Raw genomic sequence first — 13,042 nt, forward strand, 5'->3', positions numbered from 1 at the left:
TATAGATCTGTGTATCATAGATGTTGAATGGGTCTAAGAGTCATGAAAAAATGAAATTATTCCTTTAAAAGAAACTTCTGTTGAAACTTTAGACACAGCACGCAAGGTAAGTGAAGTGCGGAGCAGTGTAAATACGGCCAAGTAGCCTTTGATGTGATACCGTTGTGCTCGTTTCCTCTGTACTGTCTTAGCATCCAAATATTCTCCTAAGCCAAACTCACATAAATACTTGTCATCAAATGCAGAAACCTCATTTTTTGAATAACTCTCCTTTGCTCCCCGTGTCCATTCACCCTCTCAAGACAGCACAACGGAGGTGTTTCTGCCCTGGTTGTTTTAATGAGCAGCGGCCACAGATTCAGAAAAGAATTCCCCCTTCCAGCCTTGTGTGCCAGAAGGCAAACCAAGCACCATCACCATGAGAACAGCATCGGCTTGGCAAAGGGGCAGGAGGTGGTCAGGCACGGGAGAGGGAACCAGCGGTGTTTCGGGTGCGTTCCTGAGAGGAAGGCAGCTGCAGCGCTCCCCGCCAGGCCCATTTCCCTCGCCACCCTCCGTGGGAGGAGCTGTCGCCTTTCCAAACGCCACAGAAAATCTGTCATTTTATATTTAGCAGAAGCTGTGAAATCCCGCTTCAACAATAACGTATCTAATAGAAACACAACAAATTGGTAACCGAACAGATGATAAGGCCAGAAGGACAGCACTAGTCTCCATATTGCGTTATATTTTACCAAGTGCATTACCACAGGCAGAGGCCCTTGTCAAAACAGGCCTTATATAAAGAGCTTTTTAAAAAAAATCCAAACCAGGTTACTAAAAAGGTGTCTGTTTTTAACGATTTCCACAGATAGCATCATCTTGAAGTTTGCCAAAGAGGAGGTCACGGAGGGTCCCGCACGGAGCCCTGAGACGGCAGAGCTGGGGGACAAGGAAAGGGTTCCTGAGGGGTTCTGGGGAGGGGCACGAGGCATTCGCCAGCTCTCCACAAATGGACCTTGCGTTCGGGGAGCTCCAAGTGCTTATTTCAAACGCCCGGAGAATCACACGGATTTCATAAAAGCAAGAAAAACGAGCTTGCAGCGAGTCTCGGCCAGATGCTGAAGCCGTTGGAGGAGCTCGGGAGCGGCTCGGGCCCGCTGCCTCCTTCAGGGGGCCGAGGGGCGTGCGGCCGCCGCCCGGCCTCGCCTCACGGCCGCGCCCGCGGGCAGCAGGCGGCGAGCGGGGCCGGCGGGGCGCGGAGGCGCCGGGGCTGCCCTCGCCGTGCTCCGCGGGGCCCGGGGCGCTCAGCGCGGCGCGGCGGGGGCGCCGCACACCGTGCCCCGGCGCCGCGGCAGCTGCGGGCAGGGCGGGGCGGCGGTGGCCGCGGCGGGGCCGGCGGCGGCGGCGGCGGCGGCCGCGGGGTGCCGCGGGGCGGCCGAGCCCTCGGCGCGGGGCAGGACGGAGCGCGCCGCCCGTCGGAACTCCTCGCTGCGCCACGTGTAGAGCAGCGGGTTGAGCGCCGAGAGCGAGCAGAGCAGCAGCCAGCTGGCCGCCTGCAGCGCCGCGGGCGCCGGGCGCAGGAAGAAGGCGAGCAGGCTGACCCAGACCAGCGGCTGGGTGCCCAGCAGGAAGACGCAGCAGAGCAGCAGCACCGAGACGCTGCTGAGGCGGCGCTGGGCGCGGCGGGGCGGCGGCGGGGCGGCGGGGAAGGGCAGCTGGTGCAGGAGGTGGAAGTTGAGGACGCTGACCCGCTTGGCGCTGCCCCGCACCCGGCGCACGATGCCGAGGTAGCAGTGCAGCAGCAGCGCCGTCTGGCCCAGCACGGCCAGCGCCAGCAGCAGCGCGGTGTAGCGGGAGCCGGCGGCCGGCTGCCGGGGGGGCGGCTGCGGGGCCGAGCCCGGCGTCCAGAGGCCGGGCAGCAGCGGCAGCAGCAGCAGGGCCAGGGCCCAGGAGAGCCCGATCATGCAGCCCGTGTGGCGGCGCTGGTAGAGGGCCTGGTAGACGCTGGGCAGCTTGGTGATGAGCACGTACCTGTTGAAGGCCACCAGCAGGTGGGAGGCCAGCGAGACGGTGAGGCCGAGGCCCAGGAGCCCCCCGCGGAGCAGGCGGTACTCGGCCGAGCGCAGGGAAGAGGAGTTGGGGGGCAGCAGCCCCAGCACGGCCTCCTGGGGCATCCACAGGGCGCAGACGCTGAGGTCGGCCGCGCAGCCGTTGACGATGAAGGCGTTGCTGGTCGTCTGCAGCTTCTTGAAGGAGAACACCAGGTAGATGACCATCACGTTGGATAAGGTCCCTGAGATAGCGAGGGCCGCGTAGAGCAGCGACAGGAAGATGCGGGGCCCGGAGGAGTCCTCCCAGAGCAGCAGCAGCGGCGAGCTGGCACTCCAGGAAGAGGCGTTGGGCATCTCGCTGAGTGCAGCTCAGTTTTGGCTTCTCCCTGTAAATCCCATCCTCAGCCGGGGCCGAAGAGCCTGCTGCAGGAGCCCCCCGCCAAACACGAGAGAGGATGTGCAGCTGAGGGACTCTAAGGCAGATTTCAGTCATAGAAGCTGCGAGTCCAGCAGACGCGGTTAGCAGTAGCCATCTGCAGAACAGCAGCGTCCAGGGTTGGGAGGTAACAGGGAATCCCAGAGACTAGCTAGCGAAGGTGGGTCCATAGCGTGCAGATAGCTGTTAGCAGACGGGAGCATGACTGAGGATTCGGTAGCTGTGAAAATGCCAAAAGCAGCAGCACCTTGCAATCGGCAGCAGGAACGGCAGCAACTGATACAAAGCTTTGCAGTTTCTCCTGTGCCACAGTACGTACACTGTATATCATTCCAGGAAGATTCAGCCCTTCCACTCTTCATGAATTATTCAGCAGATTTTCAACTTGTTAAATCAAGAAGGAAAAAAAAAAAATCTATCATGCTCCAGAAATACTGCAACTACACAGTCTGACTCTTTTTCTCTTTGCTTTGCCAGTTTCCTGGTTCTAGCCCATTTACGCAACTTTAATTTTCAGCAAGCTTTCAAACTAATATCAGTCACTTATGACTAAAATACAACCCATTTGCTGTAGAAACTCCTCAGCTAGATACTGAACCTGATTTTTCTGATCTTATTTCTGTTAAGCAAAAATGTACTGTTCCTTTAAACAATTTCAGAACTGGTCTGTAATAACGTTTGCAAATTAAATCTCCCAAATGTGATAGGTACACAGATCCCTGCTAAGACAGCATTTCTTATTTGAGGAAACCGGTCCTCAACCTACATACGCTACATTTCTTCATAAAAGACTCAGCTTGTTTTCTCTTAACAGGACGTTTTGCATCACTAACCTGCTGGAGGTAAATGTTTGTGTCACTAAGTACACAGGTGAAATGGAATCGGTATAGTCTTTGAAACGGTCTCACAACAAATTCAATTCAAAAAGCAAGTTCTTTCAAAACGGAATGAAAGCTTCTCACGCAGACCAAGAGTTGGTTGAAGAGCAGGGTGGAACAGTCACAGGATGGACAAGAGTTGGCACTGGGATTCTCCCAGATACTCTACAATGCTTTACTCAAACAGGGACCAAATGTTAACTCACTTACCATTGAAAAGATTTAATAAGAAACCGAGAAAAATGACTTAAAAAAATTTCTTCTTAAAAGCATTCCAGAAAAGGAATGCTGATTAAGAGAGAAGCTGCTTTTACACATGGATTATATATGAGCTGGATAAGTAAACTTTCTCTGCTGGTTAGGTATTATCTGGGTATTGACTAAAGATATCTTCGTAAGGTATTTTAGATATTGTCAAACTCACGATGCTGATAAATAACAACAGCAAAATAGTATGTTAGCAGGTAATCATAAATTCTTTAAGATAATGAAGTTAATCTGTGTAGATCAGTGGATTAATTTGCAGCATAGCACATCTTTTATTTGGCAGAAAGTCTCATGTTTGTAATTGACAGGACTGTTGATCCAAATATGTATTCATTACAACTATGAGTATCTGTTCTTTTTTAATTAACTAGATTGCTCATGTGCTTAAGGTTAAAGACATACCTGAGCAATTTACTTGATCAGGCCCTTAATTACCATATTTTTTTGCCTGCTGCACTTTACAGTGTAGATCTAATCATGTGTCAAACCTTTTGAGGCCTTTCATTGTTTAGCTGTCAGTAGAGAACAGTTATTATAGAAACTAAAATCCTCCTCTTTCTGCAGTACTGTAATTGAAAAATATTCTTTAAATCTGTAACAAGAAATATCTCCCTAACCGAAAGGCTTCATAAAGCATACCTTGAAGAGATTAATGGTTCCATAAGGCATTATCCACAGAATTGTAAGCCCAGTAGAGACCTCTAGATTTATTTAATCCATCTTTCTGTGTTTATCCAACCTCCTTTTCAAGATCTCATGCGCTACAGTTTTTTTCTCCCAGGAGGAGGAGATGCATTTATATATGAAGCAATGGAAGTGGTGGAAGTTCAAGGTTAAGTGAACAGGATATAAAAATTCAGGGCATTTCTGAAAAGCTAAAAGGTTCTAAAGACTTCCTAACATTTTACTGTCCCCAAACTTATTTTTTAAGAAGTTGATTGTTATGGAATACTGGTTATGTTTATCACAAATTGTTAAGAACACAAAACATTATCCATTAGCTGGAATTTACTGTCTTTAGTATAATACATCAGTAAGAGGGAAGTATAGAAAAAAGGGAAAGGGAGGAATTGCTTTCAGTGTCCTAGACACTTTTTAATTAACTGTTCTTCCTTCGTAGTTACTATATGCCTCCAAACCAATATCTATTGTTGTATCCAATATCCAGTGCAGTAACAGGAACCCTTTATTGTGTTATTGGAAGATTATTATATTATTTGCTAGAACTTGGGCAGCTGCTAAAGCAGCTGTTCTATTCCTGATTTTGCCAGTCCTTCAGAGAGGCTGTGCAACAGTTACCATCACCTATTGCAGTACTGACTTACAGGAATATTAAGCACCATGGATAAGTTATCATGCAACACAACAAATTTGCTGAAAATCATCAGCAGAATTAAACTACGTTAGAACCATTTGTGACTAATTTTTAACTAAAGGAAGGAGAAAAAGCAAAATGAAAACATGGCTGTTTGTTTTCTTATGGACAAAGACCCTACTATTATTAGTGAGGCTAAATAAAACTGTTGCACATACAAAAAAGATAAGGTGTATTACACCTTTAACAAGGATCCTTCTGTAAAGCAATGTTTCCAGAAGGCATTTTAAATTATGGTATTTAGAAATGTAATCTTCAGAGAATAACATTGTCACATTGATTAAATACTTGAGACTGTTATGCAAAGCAAATATAGGAATATCAGCTAGAAAGATTAGAGATAAAAAATACCCATCACACTCATTTCTTTTGCAATGTTATCTTGTAAGTGATATGCTTTAGAAGAAGGTGATTTTGCTGTTACGATGTTAGATAAAGAGTAAGAAAAGACAAAAACAAGAAAGCTGGCTGATATATGCGTTTTATTATCAATTAGCTGTATAATATATATATCTACATTCCAAAATTAAACATTTTATTAAGGAAAACTATTTATAACAAAGCACAACTTTTTTTCCTTGAGAGGTAGAATTACCTTACCATTAATCTATAATTCATATACATATATGCACACACATATGCTACTTTGTGTGTGTATATGTTCCATATACACAATTGTGGAAAGGTACAGTATTGCATGTAACTTTTATTCAGTGATTCATATAGCTGCTCTCGGTATTGCTTATTAACACTTTCAGTATAACTTTATGTACCAATTTGCAATCTAAAACTTTTCAAAAAAATTTGTGGCACTTAACTTCATTTGCAGAGCAAATGCAGGTCATTCACAGGTCTTCGGGAACAAAGACTGATAAGTCAACCCCATTTTATTTTGAAATTCCTGTAGATATTGGAAAAAACAACGGGTAACACATCTGTACTGTGTATGTCTTCTGAACTACAATGGCAAATAAAGTTTTCACAGCTGCTTAATTTTTATTTTATTTTTTTTCTTGTGGAGTCTTAAGTTTTAAACGTGATCTCTCATACTTCACTGGAACACCATTTCATTTAAAGTTTCATTCCTAATTGCACCTGATTGTATATTAAAGGTTATCTTTGCTAATGAGAAGACTATTCAGTGATACAGCAGGTTACACTACCTATAACAGTAGTTTTCAAATCAAAAGATTTATGGAATATCCAATCAGTAAGTGAAAATTCAACAGAGTTCCAACATCTACTTCAATGTGCTTTGCTAATGAAACTTGTATGCATACTGCCAAATGTAGGTTAACAACATGCAAGTATGCAGAACTGCCAAATTCATCATACAAACATATTCTTACCAACTTCAGCGTTGTCTATATTTTTGCAGTATGTATGGCAGAGCAAAATTTAACATTCTATATTGAAAAGAAAAAGTTAAAATACTCCTTTAAGACAAATTGAAAGAAAGTATTAATAATATGATTGAATCATCAGCTAAATTACCTTCTTTTTGCAATTGAGGATGTAACTTACATGTTGCATCTCAATTTATTTTTCCTTATGAAAGATCAGCAGCTGAAAGTGGAAAGCAGAATATGTACTCAAGTGCTTTCAGTTAATAGTGTAATAACTAGTCTCTCACTAGTTAGACTTCCATCAACAGAAGACCAATTAGTGAAAGAGGTAATTACCTTAGGTTTTAAGCAATAATGATGGACCCATAAAATGAGAAAAAACTTCTTGTTCATAAATTTTTCATATCTGATAAACACATAAAAAATTTTTAAAATACACATTTTGGTAGCAAAGAAGTGAAAAACTAAATTAAAACATTCTATTTTTTACATAATTTTATATATATAGCTTAATAAAATATTCTCTTAATACATTTTAAGACTGTACACAAGTTAATAAATGTCATAATGAAATTCATTAGAAATATATTCAAGTAGTTTCAACATTAAAAATTTTAAATCTGTATATAATAACATGGAGTAATAATTTCCACAAATTCAACTTCAGTGCATCTGTAGTAGTCATTAACCAGAAGCTTCCTGCTGTTGAGAAGTTGCCTCCTGGTGTTAAGGTTTTAATATATCTTGTATTGAAGAATCCTCATCTGAATGAGCAGCTTATTTCCTTAAATTCTTCATGAAGGACTTCCATTGTAAGATCTCAACAGGTTTCACCAAAGCAGCAAGGCTTTAGTACTGAACATATTCAGACTGAAGGGACTGTGCAGAGAAGAAAAACTGATTAAAACTCACTAAAAAGGATATATTTATATGTAATACGCATTTTGCACTTAAAGATGTGCAGGAAGGGCACATCTTTAAGAAGGACAGGAAGGACAGGAGGAAGAAAAAGAGTTGGAAGTGGATCTGAATTTCTGCGTAGGAAAAACTCAAAATACAAGCAACTCAAAAAAACTGGACACAGAAGCTCAAAAAACAAACACTAAAATTCATCAACTTCTCTGTATCTACATTCCTCCAAACCAAATTCTAGAGATTCTTGGAGAAAGCACTACAAACCCTCTAACATAACAGTGTAAAATACCACGTTAAAAAAATGTGTTGGGAAAATATATGATTACAGCTATTATAATTATTTCCATTTATCCTGAATAAGAATGAAAGTGCTACTGTGAAAAAACAGAGCACGCTTAAGGTGTTGATTCAGGTAATGACATAGGAAATATTCACATTGTAGCTCATTACTGAGAAAAATATTACAGCATCACAATTTTCCAAATTAATAAATTCGAGTGTAATTACTAAAAAGATTAAAATTATACTGTTACTGCAAATTGTTCATAAGGCTCTGCAAATAACATATTTAAGAAGGAGGCATAATCTAATTACTGTATTTATTTCTGGTTCCATTACAGTTTTCTTATAAAGTAATCAGTTTAGAGAGAATCTGAACATTTTATTACCTCCTGTACAAATGTGTTGAGGAAGGTGTCATGACCAGAATGTTTTATCTGAGAGTTCTTCATTGTACTGGTGCAGTTGTAAATGTTGTAAACAAACTCAACTCATCCACACTCCACACCTTATATTTAAAACTGCATCAATACAATAGGATGAACAACATGAGTCCTACGAAATCTGAGCCTTATCGTCTGGTTTCCACTATTCCTCCTGACTTGTGACTGTAGATATGCACACTGACATCCATAATGAAACCTGTTAGTAGAAAAATCACTTCAGGATAAACCTTTAGAACACTAATACTGCTTTTTTTCTTCCTCCTATACACTGAGACTAAACAAAACGTTTCTGAAGTTGTCTTTTAAATGCATTTTTCACATGTTCCAGATCTGAGACCATCTGGATAATCTTTCCTAGGTTGAGAAAGAAGTGCTGCCAGCATACAGACACTGACTAAAAAGGGTATGATTTTAGCACCAAATAGATTTGATAATGAAGGATATCGTGTAATAGAAAACAATTCACTGTAAAACAAAGCAGTGATAAAAAACATTCTTTTTTTTTTCTGTTATAGGTCAGAGTCACTATGAAATATACAATCATAAGTTTCTCCCCCCCGCAATGTTCTCTAATCATTCTGGGTTATAAGCTTTAGTGCAAACATTTGTTAAGTTATTACAAAGAGGGAGGCAGAAAGAATATCCCTTCATTAACAAGCACTCAGAACTTCTGCTCTCTTAATGATCCTCAAAGCTATCTCATTTTTGGAAGAATATTTTTAAAATCAGAATTATGGTTGCATCAGCTAAAGCAGGATTTTAAACTGATCCTCCAGAATTGAATTCCACGCAAAGTTGATTAACAAAAACCAAAAACGCAGGAAATTTAGCGATACACACTAGTGTGATGTACAGTAATAGATCACTTTAAGCTTGGACAGCAGAAGGATGACCTGAAAAAATTGTACATATTCATTGTTCTCAGGAACAGCTGGCATTAGTTGACAGAGAACCACGAGCAACACATGTAAGACAAAATAGACAGTAACCAGAAATTTTACATTACAATTTAAGTAATCCTAAGTATTCTGAAATTTAAAATTCATTAAATTATTATATATATGGATATCCATGGATATTCTTATCCATGCATTCAGATTGCTTGAAAACAAGATCACATGTTTTGTTAATTTTCGTTACAGATGGGTGGGTATTTTTTATTCATTTAAATATTTATTTTAAAATAATCAGGAATCATGCTTCTTAGTGTTTCCACCCTTCACAACAATTTTTCTAGAGTAAGATTAATTGAAAATCACTTCTCGTAAAGTTCCTATTACTAAAAACATGGTGGCAGTTATAACATAGCTGTTGTAAAATATATGGACTAATTTTTGAGTTCAAAAAGTCAAAATATAGTTGGGATGTTGATTTTTTTTCTTTTTTTTTTTTTTTCTCCTTACTGGATTTTACAGTTAAGTAATACTCTTAATATTTTACATTGTCCAAAGAGATTGACTGTAATATTTCAAAACCTAACTTTTTTTTTTTTAATCTCAAATGGAGGAGTTTTCTATTTTAGAATTCACATTTCTACCTCCTATTTTGCAGTGAGTCAAAGTATAGCCTTTAATTCTGAAAGCTTTATTAAAAACAGAAAGCCCCAATCCACCTTTACAAGTCACAGGCTGGTATTTAAGACAATCTTTCTTAAAATAGAGGAAAAATATAAAAGAAAAATAAAATGAAGTTGCTGAACTGCCACAAAGAGAGAATAAAGTTAGTTAAGTAAAATCCTCAATGTGTAATCCTACAATGGTCTCGTCTCCTGCAGTGTCAAGCTCAGCATTTTATACCCAAGTATCCAACATTTAAACAAACGAAGAATTAGATCGCTTCCCTACAATTAATGATATCATTCTAATCAAATTCATGCTGAAGCAACTGCTTAGATTATCTTTTTCTTGTTCAGTAGGAGACACTGAAAGTCTCATGGAAAAGAAAATAAACCATGGATCCATCTAGGTGCTAGAACCACACTCACATGCATTTAACTTCAGGACTAAGTCAGCTACAAACTAACTTTTTAAAGACAACAACCCTACAGCATTTAGGTCTATCTGTTAGGAACTGAACATGCACCTTCCCCAGAAAAGAGCAAAATTCAAGTATTACATAAGGATTTTATCCTAAAAATAGTGATCTCACAAGTAATTAAGTCTGAATGGCCCATCAACTCTCCCAAAACATTGTTGAAACAAGAATGTTGTAGAAGGCAAGAAATAATATGAAAACAAGATCCACTACAATAAATCAGGATGTATTATAAGAACTACATACACACTTCAAGTGACCCTTTGAGTCTGCTAGATTTACAGATCAGTAAGATACACTATTTTTTTCCAAAAAACTATATTCCCTGATGTTAAGCTGTAGTTAAGAAAACCTTTTCTACAAGTATCAAGTTCATACACATAAATTTTAAAATACTGTTGCACTTCTGAATTTTTGAAATTTTTCCATCTTGCCAGTTTCCATGACAGCTATAGAAGCAAAAGGTGACTCATCTTAAGACTACCCAGATACATACTCTCTGGTAAAAATACATTGTAAGGAGTGATATTTTGTGTTTACAGTAGTTATAAATCCAAGGAAGGAATCTTATTGTAGTAGCTTAGATGTGGTTTTACATTATAAGATTATTTCTGCAAACTATAATTGTGAGATTATGTTTAATCAAAGCACACTACTTGTTAAATTTGCAAATAAAATATTTATTATACTTGGTCAGAATGGCACATTGTCCATTCTATGAAAACCAAATTTTTTAATCTAGTTCATCAGCATATGGCATCATAAAACATGATAAGGAAATGGATACACTTAGCAAGCTTACACTGATGAAAGAACAAAAGCCATTAGGGAAAAATATATGGCTGACAACCACAGGAAGACATAGTCACAGCCATTTTTGTTTTAAATAGAATGTGAAATAGTAGTATTAATAAAGGGGTATTATTATTTTTTTTCATAAAATTGAGAAAATGAGTATTAGATAACATTCTCTTCCATACTGGAAAAAAGAATGATGTACTTGCACCACCTAAAACTTAAGGTTCCTCATTTTCTCACTAATTATATTAAAGAATGTTCATTAGAAATGAACATTTACTGTTCTAACCATCTTAAAATGCTCCTTCACCACTGGTGTTAATAGTTAAACGAATAAAGAGAAATAAGAATAAGGTGATTTCCCAAAATAAGAATACCTGTACAACTACAGATAGATAGTTTGACATCTAACTCTGGTTAAGTGAATTCTGCTAGTAAAAAGCACAGGCATGTAATTCATATCATTCAAGAGTTCTTTGACGAGAAGTTAAATGAATAAACATAACTATTGGTATATGTAATAGACTTCTGTCAGGTACATTATCTGATGTGCACCAATTAGAAAAAAGCTCAATGTAATACAAGCACTTACTGCATCAAGGCTAAGGTTTGGCTGACAGGACTTCAAGTAATTTCAGCATCTAAAGCAGTGAAGTGGAAATCATTAAACAAAATTCTATTTTTAACAGAATTCTGCCAGAACAGGTGATAAGGTTTCATGTTACTCCATATTTTGCTCATGAGCTTATGACTGCTGATGAATATCAGCACAAACAAAATATTACTTCAAGCACTGACATCCAGATAAGACAATCTTCTGTGGTTCACAAATTGTTTCCAGGAAGAAGAGGGGGGAAAAAATGATGCTTTTATTCAACTAAATGCAGAGTTCTACAATAAAGAACAAGGAATGCAGGACATTAAACTGTAATGTGAGCGTCAGTATCTTGGATAGCAAGAACTCCCAGTGCATTACAGTTAAAGAAGCTAACGGAAGCTTTGAATATATAACCAGGATGGCACTAGGTAGAAGCTCTCTGCACCTGAAAGATGTCAGAGTGCTACTTTCTGAAAAATAGTTTTCAGAAAACTATAAAGGTTTCTAACATTATCCAAATGGATGTTTGAGCCAGTGTCATACATGCAAAAAGTTCTACTTATCAAAAGACAACAAAACTGAGATAAATAGCGTGAAATATCTTCATGACAAGAAAATAAGCTAAAGGACTATAATAAAGAGGTATATCAAGTTTCAGATTAAAAGGTTTTAAGTGTGACCATCTTCCAGTAGTGGGACCAACTATCAAAATAAAACCAATCAAAATAAACCAGTCTCTTCAAAATGTCAAATGTCTTCAAAACAAATCAATATCAAGTAGGATCCATGTTAGCCAGTACATTTGAGACTCACTACCAGACAAAGAAGTATGCAGAGATTAGATATCTGAGTGTATAATCTTTGCTCCTTATCAACAAATGGTATTAAGCCAGGAACTGCTGAAAGGTTATATCTTACATCCTTCCATTACTAAGTCACTAGGTAGGAAAAAGACTAACAATGTTCTTAAAACAGCACATTCTAGAAAGCTAATTTTTCCTGTAGAAATACTTCCTGTTCAACCTAAAACTTCATTCTATGCCTAACAGATTTCATTTAAATCGTTATTTTAAGTCACTTACTAGTTTTGTTGCAAGGGAACAATATTTCCCTCCTGACGAAGATGCTCATAGCTTTACAGTGTCAGGATAACCATTTGCCTCTTTGTTAATTACTCTTTTTCTCTTGCTTAAACTAAGCAAGAATCAGTGTTCCTCATTTTCCTCCCTTTTTTGTAAGAATTTCTCACGCTTATCTAAGAAGGAAGCACGTATCTCCAATACAAGACATGAGACAGTAATTTATATTGTAAACCCAGCCCCTTTTCCTACGTGTTTGAGGAATTATTTGATCAGTTCCATTATCTTTAAGTTTACAGCTTAATCTTGATTTCACAGCAGATTAAATAGCAACATAGTGCTAGCCTTCTGCAAAAGGCTAGACAGAAGAAGGAACAAGGCTTCAATCATTACTTAATTTCTAAACCTATGCTTAAGGGGCAAGCCCACCAACTTTGCTTTTCTTGATAAGGATCACTTGTAGCATAAAGCAACTACCTTTCCAAAGGAGATAACAGTTACAAATTTTTAAGATGTAGTATTTTTATTCAACCTCCAAAGCTTTAGCTGTTTGAGGAA

General features: G+C 39.0%; 2 protein-coding genes across 4 annotated transcripts in view; both read right to left on the minus strand.

Moving 5' to 3' along the window:
- Positions 1-1,286: 1,286 nt before the first annotated feature.
- GPR88 (G protein-coupled receptor 88) lies at positions 1,287-2,579 on the minus strand (the record flags this gene model as incomplete). Its single annotated transcript, XM_082766287.1, has 1 exon — positions 1,287-2,579. The coding sequence occupies exon 1, from the start codon at positions 2,385-2,387 to the stop codon at positions 1,287-1,289; it is 1,101 nt and encodes a 366-aa protein (XP_082622413.1). The 5' UTR covers positions 2,388-2,579.
- A 2,882-nt stretch (positions 2,580-5,461) lies between these two features.
- Positions 5,462-13,042, minus strand: part of CDC14A (cell division cycle 14A) — a 60,747-nt gene continuing 53,166 nt past the window's right edge. For all 3 annotated transcript variants that reach the window (XM_082766265.1, XM_082766264.1, XM_082766266.1), the window contains one exon: positions 5,462-7,214. In XM_082766265.1, coding sequence (XP_082622391.1) covers positions 7,201-7,214 — 14 coding nt within the window. In that variant the 3' untranslated portion in view covers positions 5,462-7,200. The remainder of the gene's footprint in view (positions 7,215-13,042) is intronic.

The sequence above is a fragment of the Aythya marila genome, assembly GCF_965140915.1.
Source record: "Aythya marila genome assembly, chromosome: 8".
Lineage (NCBI taxonomy): Eukaryota > Metazoa > Chordata > Aves > Anseriformes > Anatidae > Aythya > Aythya marila.